The sequence below is a fragment of the Rhipicephalus microplus genome, chromosome 1, assembly GCF_043290135.1.
Source record: "Rhipicephalus microplus isolate Deutch F79 chromosome 1, USDA_Rmic, whole genome shotgun sequence".
In the NCBI taxonomy this organism is placed as follows: Eukaryota; Metazoa; Arthropoda; class Arachnida; order Ixodida; family Ixodidae; genus Rhipicephalus; species Rhipicephalus microplus.
The window spans coordinates 216983144-217002485 of NC_134700.1; the positions used below are offsets into that span (position 1 = coordinate 216983144).

The 19342-nt window shown below is 45.8% G+C and overlaps 1 protein-coding gene across 1 annotated transcript in view; it reads left to right on the forward strand.

The window, feature by feature from the left end:
- LOC119167031 (uncharacterized) overlaps window positions 1–19342 on the forward strand; it is a 240160-nt gene that overhangs the window by 201779 nt on the left and 19039 nt on the right. The window contains exon 3 of the mRNA XM_075891369.1: window positions 11228–11457. Coding sequence (XP_075747484.1) covers window positions 11228–11457 — 230 coding nt within the window. The remainder of the gene's footprint in view (window positions 1–11227; window positions 11458–19342) is intronic.

Here is a 19342-nt window from a genome sequence, read left to right on the forward strand (position 1 = left end):
TTGCTATGGTTCAATGAACTTTTCTTGCTTTTCTGAGGCTGGCGGAAGTAACGCTAAAACGCAGGGAGCGTTGAGTAGACGCAGCACTATTGTGCACTCAGTAGCACCGCTTTCCGTTGTTGAAGAGTCAACATGACAAACTTAAACTGTAAAGTTTAGTGACTGCAGATCCTTGTGAAACAGCAGGGTATCGAGAGAACGGTCCACGCCACGGGATAAAAAAAGAAATGTCCGCATTAATGCTTAAGAAATTGCCTACGAGAACATGCACTGCCACCTTCACGCACGTAAAACGAGCGTTCGACTGAAGGAGATCTGTGAGAATAAATAGTTCGTAAGACGAAAAGTTGTGTGTAAATTCTGCTCGACCATCAGTGACTGAAGAAAGAGCTTGGCTTACTTCATAAGCAATTCGTTGCAACACAACGTACTTGTAGATATCGGCGCCCTTCCGTCCATTTTTTTTTTGCGGAAGCAGTAAACACCGCCTCGGAAATTGAGGCTCGCGTTTTGACAAAAATAAAACGAAATGAGAGCTATCATCGTGAGAAATGACGAAAGCATAAGTTAAAAGAAAATTGCTGGGGTGCGCCCCTGATATTTGACACAAATAACCGCCCTGCCGTGTATCGATCGGCAAATGGGAAGCCTCGGTTAAGAGACGACAAGTGGAGTTGATGGTTTTGGGAGAATGTAGCAAGCTGGCTATAGAGAAGCAGGGGAGGGTGAGAGGCAGGGGTTTGGTTTTATGAGGCACATGGCTTCGCTTTATGGCGGAATTTGTTCGAGGGTGAAAGGGAAGCGAAGAAGCGCTTAGGGAAAAGTAGGAGGAACGGATGATGGGAGAGAAGGTGAGAGACGTTTTTCTTCGGTCAAAATGCGGCTGTCTACGAACCACGGTTCACCCACTGGGTCGTCACTGAGATGGCGAGCACCCTTTGCGTGGCGACGACGTTTACGTACATGGCCGCAGATCAAAGGCGAGGATATTTTCGTGTTCTATTGTTTGCCAGGATGTCACCCGTCCGTATAAGGGACGGCGTGTCGGACAGTGGCAGAGGCGCCATGGTACGATGCCCGGCCAACGACGCGGATAAGCTCTTCGCTTTTCTCATTACTTGCCACCTCCAGTGTGGTAGCACACATGACACGCATTCATGCGTTTCTGTCGTCTTACATCTATCGCTTGTTTTTTTTGTTTTGGTTGTTTCGGTTTTTTTGTGGTTGTTATTTTGTAAGCAGATGGAAGAGTGAATATAGTGTGATGCAGTCATTTTATTGTCACCAACCCAGTGTACTGCAATGGACTTGAGTAGAGACAGTGTCGACCACATTACATAAATCCAGAAGACGTGTCAGTGCTGCATCTACTTTGAAAATATTACGAATTCATAACACACACACAACACACACACACACACACACACGCACACGCACACGCGCACACACACACACGCACGCACGCACGCGCGCGCGCGCGCGCGCGTGTGTGTGTGTGTGTGTGTGTTTAATTGTTGTGTTTTGAAAACTGCCTGTTTACTATGAGTACAATACGTTATATTCCAAACCACCCCCTTTTTCCCAACTGATTCTTGTTAGATGCATATTCATGTGTTAGTGGAGAAAATATATCTCGCTTGTAGTGTTTTTGCCATTATTTAGTCCCTATTCTTTGATCTGGATCACAGAAAAATGTTGAAGTATGTGATGAAGGCGAACATGCCAATAAAGTTCCAACATACCTACACACCTGACACAATTTATATGTTGCTAGGTAAAAGATATACATATACAAGCTATCAGCTAATTTGTTAAATTGCGATGACTGTATGTAATTTCCGAAGCGGATTTATTTGAAAAAAGAAACACTGGAGTGATTAGCAACGAACTTCCAGAACTCTCTTAATGAATATTTCATAGCATAACTTGGTCATATGGCACTCGAGTTTTCGAACAATTCTGCGAAATAAGCCTCCAGGCGTTGCGTTCTGAATTATGTCGGAGCTCTTCTTCAAAGGTCAGCTCTGCATACAAAACAAAAAAAAAAAACAAAAAAACAAAGAGCCCACCGCGGGCGATTTTGGTAAATACTCATTATTGAAATACCTCGCCGTGGTTTAAGCCTCAGTCAATCGAAGGTAACGCTCAGGACCCGAGAGAAATATGTAATCTCCTAATGCTTCGAAAAGACCCGATTTTCGTTCGTTGCCGTTTATGTGCGTTTATTTTCGATGAAGCTTCAAACAAAAATACGCTTCCCCGGAAGCTCCCAGTTACAAGTATTTCGCAGCCTCCGCGGGCCCGATTTCTACTCAACCATAAATTGCATTTGAAATGAACACTAGGAGGATAACGTATACTACTGTAATACCTGACGATGCTGACTAAATAACAGACGTGTTATGGCGCAGTATCGAAGCAATTGTTCTTTCCAAAAGTTGCGGGGAATAATTGAAGGCTTACATTAGGGCACGGTTTACGTTATTTTTCAGGAACGCATTCGCAATGGTGAACATCAGAACACGTGGGCCTATGCCATTTGAAACTATTACGGACAATGAATAGTTTATGTTGAATTAATCCGGCTTCCACCCGCGTTTTGTCGAGGCAAACGACTTTAGTAAGCTGTCATAGCGTACCGCGCTAAATGAACTGTCTGATATCTCTCTCTCTCGTTTTGTGCCGAGCAGCAGAGTGCTGTCCTCAGAGCGATGGTTGTATGGGTAGCCAATATAAAAAAAGCACCGTTCCATACAAAAAAAGTAGTGTTGCTGTGTCGCGGTGTATTATCTTAACCGTGTCAGGTTCGAGAAATAAGAAGGAAAAAGTGCGTCTTCTCGGTAGCACACACACATTCAAATATTTATTCCAAGAAAAAAAACTACACAAGCCACTCGCGTTCTATGCTATAATAAAGAGATACGTGCCACTAGTTATATTACATTTCACAGTTCACATGAAAAGAAAGCAACAAGGTCAAAGACCACACTTCACCGTGTGGATAGATAAACACGGAGCGTCCCAGATTCGGCACCTCGAAGCGTTGAGTCAAACTCGATGCTCCGCTAAGAGTAAAACAATGGGTCGCGAAGGGTTGTTATCGGGGCGCCTCGTGGTGACTCACGTTCGGGTGGACTCTGGGGCGGCCCGTGGACTTCTTCTTGGCCATTCAGAGCAACGGGCTCCGAGCCACCAGATATAGGCAGGAGCCCCGAGATCTCCGCATTGCTGCTTCTTCCGCCGAACTCTCCACTCCTCCCCCGCGCTGCTCCTCCACTCCTCTCTTTTTCTTCTCTCAAGTGCTCGCGCCACGAGGGCTTCCCGCATCTCTCATCTTCTTCTTTTCCTTTTTTTTGTCTGTGTCACTGTCGCGCTACACCATTGTCGTCTTTGTCGACATCAGTTCGCCAGAGTCTTTACACTTAACACAGGACATATTGACATTTAATAAAAAATTGGGCAAATATGGCCCAGAAGGATTGAATATAAACTGCCGTGATTATTGAAGTTGGTGAAAGAAAGATAATGTGGTGAACAAAACAGTGAAATGAAGGAATCTTGAAAACAGAGGGGATGTTGCGCGCGATTTCATTTCTGCCTGGCCTGCTATACATTATACAGCGCTCTGTGTAAGTGGCATGCCGATCCCTGGTCGTTGCGGGCGATAACAAACCATTCTGATTGCACAATTGCGAAACAATGATAAGACGAAACAATATAGATAAGTAGAAAAAAATTCACGGCATATCCATAGAGTGAAGGATGATGAGTGGGCTGAAGCGTCCGTCCGTGCGTCCGTCCGTCCGTCCATCCATCCGTCCGTCCGTTCGTCCGTTCGTCCGTCCGTCCGTCCGTTCGTCTGTCCGTCTGTCCGTCTGTCTGTCTGTCTGTCTGTCTGTCTGTCTGTCTGTCTGTCTGTCTGTCTGTCTGTCTGTTCGTGAACTACACGAAATCATCAACTATACAAAAACCACTAACACCATCTAGTCATATTATTAACCATGGGCATAGACACGCAACGCCACCTATTGAGAAATTCAGAAACTAGAGGGGGCTACATACTACTGCTACTACTTTAGAGGAGGTAACGACCCACAGCCTAAGGAGCTAAGTAGTGCCTAAGTAGTGCCTAAGTAGTGCCACAGCCTAAGTAGTGCATGTTCACATAAATGTTCGTCAACTCAGGTATGCTATGCACATTCATGATGAATCGTAAAGCTAGTTCGTTGGGTAACCTTCTGTCGAGTACGGAAAGATCTGTGACAGTACGCACTGCCTATCTTGGCCCCACCAAAAAAAAAAAAGCCTTTTCGTGTGAATGACGCTTTTATATACCCAATCGTGTGGCGAAAATTTCGCGGCCGATTTTGCTCTGAGAAAAAGTGAAATCACTCAAACACCTGTTATACGCACCAATGGCAGCTCAGTATAGAGTGCACAGCAGTATGCGTATACTGTATACAAGTGATGACATACTTAGTGATTTGCTATAGCTGTCATGTGTATAAATCAGTATTACGACCGGCGAACTTCGGCAAGACAGTCTTCCTAATTCTTCTTGAAGGGGAGTGTTTTGATTTTCAGCGATAAAGGGAGTTAAATGCGAGTTTTAAATACGCGTGCGGGGAGCGTTGGCTTTATCCACGTTCGATCATGTTCATTCAGATGGTATCGCGCATTGCGTGCACTATCCGGAAACTAAGCTTACTTTTGATTTATATGTAAGAGAGAAACGAGAGAACAGTGCTATATATATATAAGCGAGAGGGAGATAAAAAATAGTTACCAGTGGTTACAGACGTTCTGTATTCGGTTTCTCCGTGAGTGCGACTGCGCCAGTGAAGAAGTTAACAAATGAGCCGGCGTAATTGTGCGCGTGGGCTTCGTACGCACGCGCGACAGAGCTGTACCGTATCATTCGACATACTGCTCTAATGGACCTCGGTCAGTCGAGACTCCATCTCCGAAGTTCACTGACCCTTCGATGGGCACGCAGTCTGGTACTTCCGCAGGAGCCCTGGTCCGCAACGGTGCTCTATCCAGGCGCCTGGACTAGCTCCGCTGCTTCCTTTTCCGTTCAGCGGGGCTCTCCTCTCCTGCGACTTAACTCCGCGCCCATTCATCCGTCCCGCGCCGCTTCGTTTGGCCCGGGGATCCAACGGCTCTGAGGCCTCGCGTGTATGTATGCGTGCCGCCAAATATGTTTGAACTCGGGTGGTTACGGGCACCCACCGTTTCGCCAGCTCAGCACCGGCCGCTCAAAGTCGCGTGCCGCTGATGGACGTCGTTTGCGGTCTCCGTTCTAATGGCCGTCGTAATCGCTGTTCTGCAATCGCCGCTGCTGCCTCTAGGATTACGCGCTTAATAACGGTGCTCCCCCCGGCAAAGCCCTGTTTACCCGTCGATTTTCTCGCCTCGGGTAAACCACAACCACTATCTCTTTTTTTTTTCTTCTTTTCTCTCGAGCCTTCCGTTCTCGTGGTTATAGCGTGGTTAGAACGGATGTTTGTGCACCTGCGTGCGGGCACATTGCTCGTAAATAAACTGGGCGTATACTTCCTGCTAACGTCCGGCAAGGGCAATATCGTTTGTGCACACGGTTTTTTCTCTCATTCCGTGGTTGCGCTTCGTATCCTCTGGTATTTCGCTCTTGCGTTGACTCGGATCTTAGGCGTCACTTTTGTTGTGTTCGCCTTGATGCAGAGCTATGATGCTACGTTTTCTCAGGTGCACATGCCCGCGAGTGACTCAGTCCTAATTAACAGATCAATGTGCCCCGATTTCACAAGTAAATAAAAAACCGGTGGAAGAACGAGCACATTATTCTTTGAATCCTGTTTTCTTTGTTAGTGAGGCTCGTTGCTACTGTTACAATCAGTCTCGCAGTCACGTCCGAGAGCTGCTCTTCCTGTGTGTCCATTTCGCTGTTTAAGAGCTTCTTACCTCGTGTCATTGGATATTGGGTTCAAAGGCGTGACGCTTTTTTTCTTACGCACTGTAGGGGGTTCTTCAATGTTATAAAGCGCACGTCCCGTCCTCTCTCTTTGGTTTCTGTCTTATCAGCGCTATGTCTTCATTGAACGTAACAAATGAAGCCAGCCGAAAAGTATGTTTGTCTTTGGCCATCTGCCAAATGAAGGCTTTCTACACGCATGTGTGTAACCGACAATGTTTCAGCTATTTTATATGCGATCAAACGCTTACACTCAAGTACGGTTATATTTATACTTAGCCATATTCGTCGTTCAAGATATAAAAGTTGTGTCTGTTAAGAAGCGTTCTTTGCCGTTTATTCTTCTTTATCTCTTCACTTTAGGTTTAATATTAACTTTGAGGCACTGACATTGATACTTTTTAAGCGGTATTCAATGGCGAATACCAATTATGCTGTTGAGTTTCTTCTCGTGCACACACGTGCAAAGGACACACGCGGGCATTAATATCTGTGTCTAATTAATGAGCTTACGCTCTGTTTTACAAGGGGCTAGCTAAACATTTAGCCTGCTCTCCACTGAGCTCGGCGACCTAGTTAGGTGACTCCATATTTACTGGGATTTTTGTTGATCGATGCTTAGTATCGCAGGTCTGGGACTGCGTCGCAGCGCATTCGCAGCCTACTCAGTCTCAAAAGCGTTAGTTCATTTCTTCGATCGCGCCAGCTTTTATGACCGATTCTGATCAACGTATCGACGAGCACTACGTTGCGTGGATGCTATATGCCAGAAGTTTATGTCTATTATTCGCCTGTCCTCTTCACCATTCCTAAAGTCCAGTTCAGCGTATGTCAACGTGTCCACTGGTTAAACCAATATAGCCATTCTCTCACCACTTCTCTTTCACCATCTCTGTTTATCTCTCTGGCTCTAGTTGCTTCAGAAGCGCAAAAGTATTTATATAGCCTCAGGAAAGCTTTGTTGTATTTCTTGTTTTATCTATCCTGAAATCTTCACTTAAAAACGAAGAGTCGTTTGAATGCAGCCCGACAGTTGCTCGCGGGCTTGTATACAGGCAGACATCTGATGGTTGTTTCGCGTTACACTTGGCTGCTCAAAGTGCAAAGCTATCCTCGTTATTTTTTGATGATTGATATGTGTGGTTTACCCGCAAACTTCTTAATCTCATCTGCCCACCTAACCTTCTGTCTCCCCCTAACCCGCTTCCCTTCTCTGGGAATCCAGTCAGTTACCCTTAATGACCAGCGGTTATCCTGTCTACGCGCTACATGCCCTGCCCATGTCCATTTTTTCTTCTTGATTTCAGCTATGATATCCCTAACCCCCGTTTGTTTCCTTGCGGGTATAAATTGGCAGCAGCAAGCACAGGACCGGGTTAACTGGCGGAACATGGGAGAGGCCTTTGTCCTGCAGTGAACGTAATCAGGCTGATGATGATGATGATGATGTGTGGTTTAACGTCCCAAAACCACCATATGATTATGAGAGACGCTTTAGTTGAGGGCTGCGGAAATTTTGACCACCTGGGGTTCTTTAACGTGCACCCAAATCTGAACACACGGGCCTACAACATTTCCACCTCCATCGGAAATGCAGCCACCGCCGCCGGGATTTGAGCCCGCGACCTGCGGGTCAGCAGCCGAGTTTCTTAGTCACTAGACCACCGCCACGGGGCCGCCGCTTATATCGACTGAGCCGTCGCGTACCTGAGAGATTCATGTTCTATCAAACATATGCGGTCGCACCAGATTCATTCTGGTGCCGCTCAAGCAGCGGCAAAAAACTGTAAACGTCGTAAGATGCTCAAAAGCTGGCACTAAAAGGGCAACCTTGCAGGTCGTAGCATCGGTATTGGCTTTTAAGAACATTAAGAACCGTGTCTCTGGGTAGTGTTACATGTTATTTCTGCTATACATGTTCACAAGTAATCGTAATTCCCAGCAACGCATCACTTAGGCTTAGGGTGTTGTCCTCTCTTATCTTGTTTGACGCTTCGAACCAGAGAATTATTTTTTCTAAAACGAGGTTTGCACGTGTCTTTTCTCGCAAATACTTCGATTGTGTGCGCGATGTACCCGCTGTGCGAAGACACCCTGACACATTGCCTTTCCCCTCGCGTCTCATCTCGTCGCATTCTTTGCCGGATTCGTTCTGTAGGAATGTCGGCGGGGATCGGACGGCACCGACTCGTATTTTTCTTGTAATCTGTGTTTTCGTCGTCTTCTAGGCCTCCTTATGGGCACAACTTTTACTTACCCTTCATCGTCTCTGATTCGAACCACCGTGTCTAGAAGGCGTTCTACTCCCCCACCCCCCCTTTTTTTACCCTCCGCTGCCTCTCGATTCGCCTCATGACAAAGAGGAAATGAATTTTTGGGAAAAAGAGATTCTTCTCTGCTCGGTGAACGGACGAGACCAGTGAGCAAGCCGGCGGGCGTGAAATCTGGGCTCGAAGGAGACACTTTTTTTTTTCGTTCTTCTTAAAAAATGTATTCCCACTTCTTTCTTATTTTTTTTTCGCCGCTTCGCCTGGTTTTCCCATACGGAGAGAGCTCAGCTTCAGAGCGACGTTGGAAGGGGTTTCGTCGGTGAAGCGTTGCTTTGTCCCTCTCGTCGATTCGGTCACGGTGTCGGAGATGTAAGCCAACTTGGAGAACGGGAAACGAAAAAAAAGTGCGCAACGTGATCAACGAGGAAGAAGAAGGTTCCTTTTGTGATGTTGGTGATCTTAGTAAACAATGCCGTTTCGTTTTCACTGGGCACGGCACGGCGGTAATGCGGACGTTATTACACACATTGCGCCTTATTATACGTTGTGTATCTGTGTTTGATGCAGACGGAGTCATTTGTTTATCATTACTGAGTGCTAGAGACGGAGTTGAGACAGCGAGAGTGAGGACGGATGGATATAGAGCAGCCAAGGAGTTTAACTGGACTATGTGCCGTTTGACACTTTACTCATGGGGTGGGGAATAAAAGGGTAGATGAGAGCGAGAGAAATAAAAAAAAGGCCACCATCACGTACATTTACAACACACATGCATGGTGCACCAAGCAGAAGGTCGCTCAATTCAGTTGCCTCCAAGGGCTGCAGCCGGAATTTTTAAGCTCTTTGGGCTGATCAGTTGTGACTTCAGACTCCCGAATTCTAAAGAATTATAAAACTGCCCATGGAAAAAAAGTTGTCTTTCATTTTTGAGCCTTGAATAGTAACCTTTTTCTTTATTCTGCAGTCAAATTACATGAAATGCAACTTTAATGCATACATTTAGGTATTTCACGAATTCGTGACAATCGGCACTTAGGCCAATATGTGGCAGAATATGATTATTTGTTCAAAGGTGAACTACGAAAAGACGATCCTTGTGGGGATCGTCAGGCGACGATTTGTCGTCATTGAAATTAAAGTATGACTTGAATGTTTCAGCAGCGATCACGTAACATCTTGACTGTTACCATGGGTGCCCTAGATTCCGCCGCCCAGTATTGCCGGCTTCTTGGGAGTCGAAAGAGTCACTTTAATGTGATGGTGCTAAGAAATTTATTCAGCTCGTGCCGAGCCAAGATGAGCTCTTTGTTAGGATTTGTCTGCGTCGCAAAAAGATTTCTTTGCTCAACAAGGTGATCCAAGAAGTTTTCATAAAAGATTCCTTGAGATATTTAATGGGACCTCGTACAGTGTCACAGTGAGTAGCTTTCAAGTGACACATTTCCCACTGTTCTTGATAGTGTGTGTGCATATTTTCTATCACAGTGCATGTTTTAGAGATGCACTTGTTTAATCTACCGCATTTTGCTTTCAAAGTAACTTCTTGATGAAGGCACTTAAGCTTGTCCATGAGGATCAGGATCACTATCATCGCCTTTGCTGCCACTAAGACAGCTATCGTAGCATTTATCTGTCGGTCCAAAGTGCGCGGGAAGCACTATTTTCCCGTAAAATGAGTGTGCGTCTAAATATGTCAATAAGTAAAAAAGCGAACTTGCCATAGCGGCCGTCACCACCGACTAAATCCAAGACTGGATGTTCTGAAGAAGAGAGGACAAAAATGTATACTTGAAAACAACGTCACATGTAGTGTGTAACTTCTTGGATGTGTGCGCACCGGAAATGATTTATAGAAGAATGAAATTGAGTCACTCTAGAGAAAAAGAACGGAGATATGGAAATTGTTGCACGTGCTTTGAGCTCTCCGTTATCAGCTACACAACTTGGTTTTTCTTTGAACACTTACATCAGACAGATGTCACGGATTTTATTGATTGATATGTGGGGTTTAACGTCCCAAAACCACCATATGATTATGAGAGACGCCGTAGTGGAGGGCTCCGGACATTTTGACCACCTGGGGTTCTTTAACGTGCACCCAAATCTGAGCACACGGGCCTACAACATTTCCGCCTCCATCGGAAATGCAGCCGCCGCAGCCGGGATTCGAACCCGCGACCTGCGGGTCAGCAGCCGAGTACCTTAGCCACTAGACCACCACGGCGGGGACAGATGTCACGGACTGAACGCTACGTTATCCACGAATACGTACCAGGCGGCATGGAGAAGAGCACGCGTTTTATGACTTGCTTAGTCGGCATTTTTTGGTGTGCTGCGAATTCGCGACACCCGGCAATAACGAGTGAACTAGCATACTACGCTTCTACATATTTAGAGCAGTAAGGCTTTTGGGGAGTGGCGTGCAGACGCGTAAAAGATTTTACAGCTTCTTGAACAGTGCCAGTGTTTTAGATAGATAGATAGATATGTGGGGTTTAACGTCCCAAAACCACCATATGATTATGAGAGACGCCGTAGTGGAGGGCTCCGGAAATTTCGACCACCAGCGCCAGTGTTTTCGCATGCAGACAGGCGTGAGAGGATGAAAGCAGGAAATGACAACTATCGGGGCGTTTCCACAAAAAAAAAGCGCGCCTGTGACGCTCATTTCGAGGCCTATACTTCCATGCGTCATTCCAACTATAACAAAAAGCGCTTAACACGGGATGTTGGTAGAACTACAGACGGGGTGCTGATAAAACAGACGTGACGGTGATATAACGACCTACATCACCACCCTGTCCATGGTTCTTTCACTGTCCCGTTGTTTGTTCCGGTCTTATTGGTGTACCGACCAACGCAGTTGGGTACACTCCTGCAGACCTGCAAAAACTTAGTCTGAAAGCTAATACGCTGGGTGCATGAACAGCGAAAGACTGCAGGGGCTTTTTTGCCGCGCCTGCGACCTTCTTTTTACCGCTGCTGCGTTTATTTATTTCCGCAGGTGGTGGTGGCCGAGGCAGAAACAGCTTGCCCACCGGCCAGCAGCCGGTCTCCCACGGCGCTCGAGGTCCGGGTCGACTCCTGCTCCTTCCAGGAGGAAGCATGGCCCGTGGTCTGAGCCCTGCTGAGTACGACCACCTCCTACGGAGTCCCAACGTTCGAAACGTCACTACGCAGTTAGGACAGACAATGTATCTGCACTGCATTGTTGACTCGGCTTCGGACCGAATGGTACGTGATTCACACCTTGACCTTCTGTATTGCATAATGTCTTGCTGCACGACGCGGTAACAATTGCGGGTGTGCTCGTGAAGTTCATTTAGGTTTCGGAGGCGCAATGTTGGTTTTAGGACCTCGTGTGTGTAAGCGTATACACGCGTAAGAAGTCTCAGAATTTTTATCTTCGGAAAGTGTACTTTTTATTGGGGTGGCGAACTTTATTTTCGGAAGCCTATTGTTGATGTAAAATGAATGCGTGTTCGCATTAAGTGTCCCTTTGTTATTTTTTTTACTCTATTACATTCACTGTTACGCCTTTTCTCCTTTTCCAAGTGTAGGGCAACAATTGAAACATGTGCTTGGGCCTGCATCTTTCTTTTGCCCCTCTTGCCCTCTCTGGTTAGACTCTTAACCCATATCTATGCGTGTCAACACTGGTAGTCTAAGGGAATAACGTCACGCGATCTCCGAGTGCAGCTATTTTGGTGAAGCCATCCATGTCGACGTAAGAGAGAGAAAAAAAATGACCACCTGCGTTTATGCATTCAATGGCTTCAACCGAGCTTTTGCGGGTAGGCAATGGTGACCAAAAAATTTAGTCGCACCTCAGCATTTGTTTTATTTTTGTGGGACGCCACTATCGAGTGCACCATTAGGATCAAGGGCAGGGGGGCAGATCAAAGGCACTTGTGTAACTGTGTTGATACTAACAATAATTGCGGAGGTAAACGTCTCAAACCAGGATACGTTTACAGAAAAGCCATTGTGGAGTGCTCCGGAAATATTGAGCCCGTCTGTAACCTGCACCTACATACTAACCTCGAGCGTTTTCCCTTCAACAGAAATGTGGCCGTAATTTGATCACACGACCATCGAAAGAGCAGTGTATCTTTGTTTTCCGACATTCTATTAGCTTTTTTTTTCACCTGCCTATTGTACAATCTTGTTCAGGGTAGTGAATCGAAAGCAAGTACCTAACAAACTATTCTGCTCTTGCATTTCCTTTTCTATCTCTTGCCATTTACCCATACAGTTTCAAGATGTTCTTAAAGCTTGTCAAAAGCACTTCGAAATATCAAAGATGGAAAACCGTTCAAACACTCCGCACAGGATAGCTAACAGGCGAAGCTGAAATGTGTGCCCACAGATGGTTGCAGACGTCGCAGCCGAAGCCAAAGGCTGCTCAAAAAACTCCCGCTGAAAGTGGGCGTTCGCTTCGTCAAACTGGTTCCCAGTATTGCCACGTGATCGCTACTCTACCAGAAACGCCGCCTTCTCTGCTAATCGTTGTCGCTTGCATTCTTTTCGGAAGGCTGCTGAACCCTCGGTGCGCAATTGCTGCTTGGGCTTTGCCAGTGGCACCTGTTTTTGGGCCTGGACATCGGCCCGGCGAACATGAATTCTCTAATGGATCAAATGTCAGTGCTGTTCTTGGAATGTTGTTTACTGTTCGGGAGTTCCAATACGATCCATGCCCTCCTCCACGAGGGAGTTCTAGTTGAAATTGCTGTGCAAGGAAGCAGTGGCACGGCTGTGAAGGATGAACGACGCCATGAGGGTGCAGTGAATGCCACGCGTGCTTGGGTACGACGCCGAGAATGGCGTGACTAACGGCCCTGCCAATGACGCGCACGTTTTGGTGCGACGTACAGAACGACGTAACTGAAGGCGCAGCCATTATCGTGGCGAATGGTATTTCGTTTCGCCTACAGATTTCACTGCCAGATGAGCTGGGGCAGTTTCATTGGCGCGCCTTTACACGACGCGTTCCGTATCTGTATAAATGCTCTTCTTGTGTGACCACAATGGTGTCTTGACCACTCTTTGTGCCTACGCTGCGCATGCGATCACGTGTATACTAGTGCCTTGGCGGACGTGTGTGTATGGTGCGTACAGACCACTACTTTCGCCACGTGTACAACAAGCAGCCATCTTTGCCGGGTGCATGCGGGGTAAGGGGATCTAAGGACCACAAAAGCACCCGGTCTGTCCTAAGTGCATGCTTACTGCCACCGTTCGCTCGCCATCAACAGCGACGCAACGAAACCTACAGCACTAGTGCTGGCCGCAGCGACCAGCTGGTGTCCAAATTATACGCGTTTGCTTTTAACACAAGTGCGAGGCAGTAGCTCGCATCTTATGCCGGTGCACTCACTTGTGATTCGACTCACCCGGACTCACTCAGACTTTGGCCCGTATTTATAAACGGTCCTCGACTCAAACTCGACCTCAAGGGATCTTTGAGGCTTCTCCCGTTACAGTAATCACAAGGCGAAACAGTCCTCAAGAATACCTTGAGGTCGAGTTTGAGTCGAGGAGTGTTTGTGAATACGGGCGTTAGATCTAGCCGTGAGTCTAAGCGAGTCCGGTTGAAGAAAATTGTAGTGAGTGTGAGTCCGGCTCAGAAAAAAATTTGGTGTGTCTGAGTTCGACCGAGCTCTAAGCTACAAATATATTCCATGAGTTAGTCTGGGTGAGCTCCACAATTTTCGTCAACCTATATGACTCTGAACTGAAGCGAGCGTGTCGCGACCAAACAATGTCTCATGTGCTACCCTATTTCTTTATCGGTGAAATCTGTATATACAAATGAAGAAAACGACGACGACCGAAACTGTAAGATAGAGCTAGACAAAATTACCCGGGGAGAACTGATACAATATTTGACAAATGAGTCGCACGCGTCATCACTGATATCGACTACTGCATGTAAGGAGAAGCTGGAAGGTCAACCAGGCGAGCATCCGGTTTGCTATCCTACACCAGGAGAAGGGTATTGAGGGATGAAAAGATAGACTGCTTCAAAGTTCACATTGGATAACATATACTGAATTTTATCTCTTAGCGATGGTTGGTGAAATGTTCCATTGCGATATCTGTGTTTAATCGTTTTTTTATTATGAGTAAAAAAATGGCAGCATATCCACGGAGTGAATGATGGAGAGTGGGGCGAAGCATTCGTCCGTCCATGCGTCCGTCTGTGAGACCGTCCATGTGTCTGTTTGTGCGCCCGTCCCTGCGTTCTTTCATGCATCCGCCCCTGCGTCCGTTCATGCGTCCATCCATGCATCTGTTTGTGTGTCCGTTCGTTCATCTATTCAACCAAGTCTTGTAAATTCTGTACATATATCATCACGTACATTGTCCATATTGTGATTAGTGCATTTACGTAGTATATGTACAGTTATTAGTACAACGGACTATGGACATCCTACGGACTTGGACACTTTAGTTTAAATGTGTAGTGTATGTTGTGCTTTGTCTTTTGTTTGTTATTGTGCCTGTTATACAGACGCTTGTCTCTTAGGTTTGTTGCGTCCCATGAAAGAATAAACTTCTTCTAAACAGGAGCTTCGCCCCTAAAAGAATTATCAAGCAAAAAGAATTATCAAGCTCAGAGAAGTACAGTACATGGCGGCAAATATATCATACCATATCGCGTTTGCTTGGAGATACCACAAAGCATCGTATTTGCTAATGAAGCCATACAGTAATTTGTACTGAAGAAACTATGGGGTACGGTTGTGTCTACTTTTTGTAGCCTGATTACTTCGAGCTTCATCATTCACCAGCGACCATATTCATGGGCGTTGCAACTGTGGTTGTTTTGACAATAATGCTGACACGTGGCTTTCGTTTCCTGATAGTAACAACGAATACAAAGGCTATATCTCGATTAGCAGCTTCGTGTCTGATATACGCGTCCAAATGAGTGATACGAGATGCCACAAATTAGCAAAAGTCTACTCTGCTACACTACATTAATCGAGATAGTCTGCATAAGTTGCGACACCGTTTCATCGAAGTGCTGCAGGCACACTACTTGGGTTAGTTACTTGGGTTAGTTGCGTGTGCGATTATTCAATAGCCAGAATAAACATGCATGCATGTTTAATGGTGGTAGACTCATCCAGCATCCGATCATGCTGTTCTCAGACGACTGAGTAGATAAATAACGCCAGTTTTCTGTCAACCCGGCATTTATCAACAACGGATTGATAAACGCAATCTAAGTTTTTATGAAGCAGTCTCACCCTGACAAAAGAGGATTCGCACAAAGACAGTATTCACTCGAATAGTATACATATGGGCCTTCGCGTACAAATTTCTTCTCACATGCCGCATTTACCACAGTTGCTTTAACGCAGTGGCATGGACGTGGTTTCAAGCTGGGTTGCAGTTTGTATCCTCAAGTTCTCTTTGAGTCATCGCCCCCCCCCCCTCTTTCTGCTGCCTCGAAGCTCAAACCCCGAGAGAGTTCCTCGTTCCCGGTAGCAGTTCGCGCTTCGTGGTTTCACAACCCACGCGGAAACAGCGGTGAATTGCATCGTGAAATAAAAAGAAAAGGAATCACATAACAAGGAATGCTTTTTTGTTTTTCTGCTATAATGAACCCTTACGAAGATAGAGGCATGCACGGGCACCAGCTAGTTACAAAAGCGCCGCTATTTAATTGCGTGCACTGTCTTTCTCTCATAAGAGGGGGAGTAACGAAGCAAACAAATATACAAAAATACTGAACCAACTCGAAGCTATGGAGTGCGGAGCGGTCGTCGACCGACACATGGGACGCACATGTTGAGCGATCTTCTCTCATCGCATCGCGGGCGCGAGCAGACTGAAACAAAGCGCTGGCGATGAAGCGCGCGGGCCACTTGCGTGGGAAACAAGTGCGTGCGCCTCCAAGTTGTGTTTTGCCTCGCATTCCTTCCGTGTTGTTTTGTTTTCTTTATGCCTCGTGCTTTTTTTAACGCTGCTGTTCTCGTGTGCCCTCTCATCAGTTTGGCCGCCACTGCAAGCACCGAAAAAAAAACAGCGATAACGGTTCGGTATTCACGACGAGCTGTAGAGGATGATCCTTATATTGCCGGGGACTTCTCTATCTCCTCCCCAACAGCCGGGACAGCCAGCGTGTCGCCCCCTTTTTGCAAGTGCCGGCAGCTAACATTCACCGCGTGCATGTTGCCGGCGAAGGAGCCACGCTCGGCTTACACGTTGCTATGCTTGCCGGGTGCATGAAGGGGGTCCCTCTGTGAAGCTTGTCAAGAGGACGAGGTGCCGGCAGTTCGCAAACCGCGTGGGTGATTAGGGATCGGACTCGTTCGGTCTTGCTCACGCTGCACGCGCCGTGATTAAGCCTTATTTTTTTTTCTCACGGCGACTTGGTTTCTCTTCGTCGTCAAAATGGCACAGGCCAACTTAGTGCTCTGCCGAAATGAAATACTAAAACAATACGGAAGGAGAGGCTCGGTTCATTGATCTGAAGCGAATGCATCTCAATTAACTTGCGCACGTATCGTGTTCTTTTTTTTTTTGACCCTGCGTTTCAGCGCGTTGGCTTAGATGCTGTGAAGTAAACAAGCTTGTTAGTTGACTTTGATAGCTCATAGTATTTTCAAATGTTGCAACTGTTCTTCCGTAATCAACCTGTTTCGCAAGTGACTAATGAAGAGCATATAGCTTTTATTCTGCTGTAATGCTTTACACTGTCTCGTGGTGCTGTATACATGTTTTTCTTTGTTTTTGAACACGATGCACTTTATTCTGCTCTTTATTTGTACTTTTTAGTGTGCCTCTACCATGCCTTTGCATATTGTATATTTCTTCTGCTGTTTGCATTCAACACTGCAAGGTCACCTCATATTCTTGTAGCTAATATTGCTTGATACATACTTGTACGTCCCACCTTGTAACGGCCCTCGTGAGGGCTAACAGTATTAATCAATTAAATAAATGAAATGAATTTTTTTATGTTTCATGTTTTCAAAATTGTAATTACGGTTAGCTTTATTTCTGGCAGTGAATTTCCTCGTCCTTGTTTCGAAACAGCTGCCCTTGCTTTGTTCATTGCAGACTTGCTTCTGAAGTGGGAGATTCACGAATGTTCATGTATTGCAAGTAACGTAGGAATAACTATAAAATTACAGTTAGCCGCACGAATATTCATAATGAATTGCTGCTGAGGTTTGGTGTCGCGCATTTGCCCTAAAGTGTAGATGTATTTACGCGTTACATGGTAGTGACAGGAGCGCATCACTAGACGCCCTCTTTCCACGTTGGTTCCATCTGCCTCGGAATTGATTGCGTCGATTCACTTACAGTAAGCTATTCACAAAATTTCACACGTCAAAGCACTTTTTCACACGTCTTCTTGCACTAACGAAGCGTTCCGCAGCTGCCTGCAATTTTCCGTCCAAGTTTGCGGTAACGCGAACTTGACAGAAAGTACAGTTTGTTTCACGTACGTAGATACTTTGCGTATACGTATAGCTTCTACGTGTAAGTGTTGCGCATGCGCGGAACAAAGCGGCCGCGCGCGGGTCTCACGGATATATACGCGAGATTCTATTCTTTGCTAGCACCTCTTGCGCACACAGACAGCATCTCGTGGGCTTTCCAGCAAGATTGTGTGTAGCAGGTCGCTGGTTTGGTCCCTGCCAGCGTCAAATAATCTTTTTTTTTCACTTTGATTTGTTCACGTTTACATCAGGATCGCTGCAGCCTCCCCCCCCCCCTATAGTTTCATTGGCTTTCTTTTCTGTTAGCTTTAATTAACGTAAATTATTTAAGTGTTTTATATCAAACAGGAGGAATTGTAATATCGAACCAACTACCATATTTCAATGAGTTATACATTTATGCAGGCTTGGCTGCAACATGTGTTTTTCTATGTGAAGTGTCTTAGGATATACGCAAACGAGATTTTAGACGAAAAAAAGAAAAGGGGGGGGGAATTCATGATAAGGTATCGTTCACTTCGTCATGGGTTCAAAACATACATACATGGACAGGCCTCCAGCCCTTTCCTCATAGCTACAATTATTTTTCTATCCACTACACTTCTATCTTAGTTTATTCATTTTTTTACCACTATTACAGTGTAGGAATTGTAGGAATAGTAGTACCACTATTACAATGTAGGAATTGTAGTATCTTGGAGAGTTGCCGCGCGCTTCACATCCCCGTTTCCTTATTTTTTTTCTTTCACGAATTGCCGTAGCGCTCGTTAAAAGGCGATTTAGAATCCCCCGCACGCCGGATTTGTGGCGTGTAATGCGGGGTCGGTTGTGGGAGAACTCGCTCTTCCTGTGAAAAGTGAAGCTAGAGAAACGAGGGCGCCATCTTTCTTTCAGTTTTTTTTATTCTCACTATTTACATTGGTTTAGTTCGATTTGCACGTTCTTAGAAGGCCCACGTCTTTCTCGATGAGTGTACTTTAGGTGCTGCAGCCAAAATGAGGGGATACAATAGAAAAAAAAAAGATATAAAGTTGGGCAGTTGAATCACGTTTTCCACCTCACTTGCTCTGTATCGCATGAGAACGTTAATTTATCACTTGCGTACTTGACTTTATTCTTTGTTTTTTGTATTTAATTCGGAACTCGTTTTATTTTGCATTCGTGTTCATTAAGCAGTGCGCGCACGATTGCTTAAAAAAGCAAGAACAGAAAAGCGGAGATGAAGCTTGCGGTATAAGTGGCAGTTAAAGGCGAGTGCCGTTGGCCAGCAGGAGGGAATGCAAGGGAGCAAAGAAAAGCCAATTGAACGCGGAATGCGAAGTCCTTATGGTCGATTGCTTGGCTTCCTAAAAACCCGAGAACGAAATCCGATTTATAAGACAGATTTTTTCTCTGCTTACTCGACCGTGTATCGGGTCTACCCTACCCGTTCAGTTTTATGTGTTTCTTTCTGCAGTGTAAGGTACTGGGCTACTTGCTTTTGCATTACTGTTTGAAAATTGATAAATTTACGAGGCACGAAAAAGATGCAGTTATGCGGGACAAAGAAGAAGCAACGACACGTGTCTTTCCAAAGTTAGGGCGCTACGCGACTTTTAGCGCAGCTTAACAGTTTTGTATTTCCTTTTTTGCAATGTTTCAGGCTATAGCAGACCAAG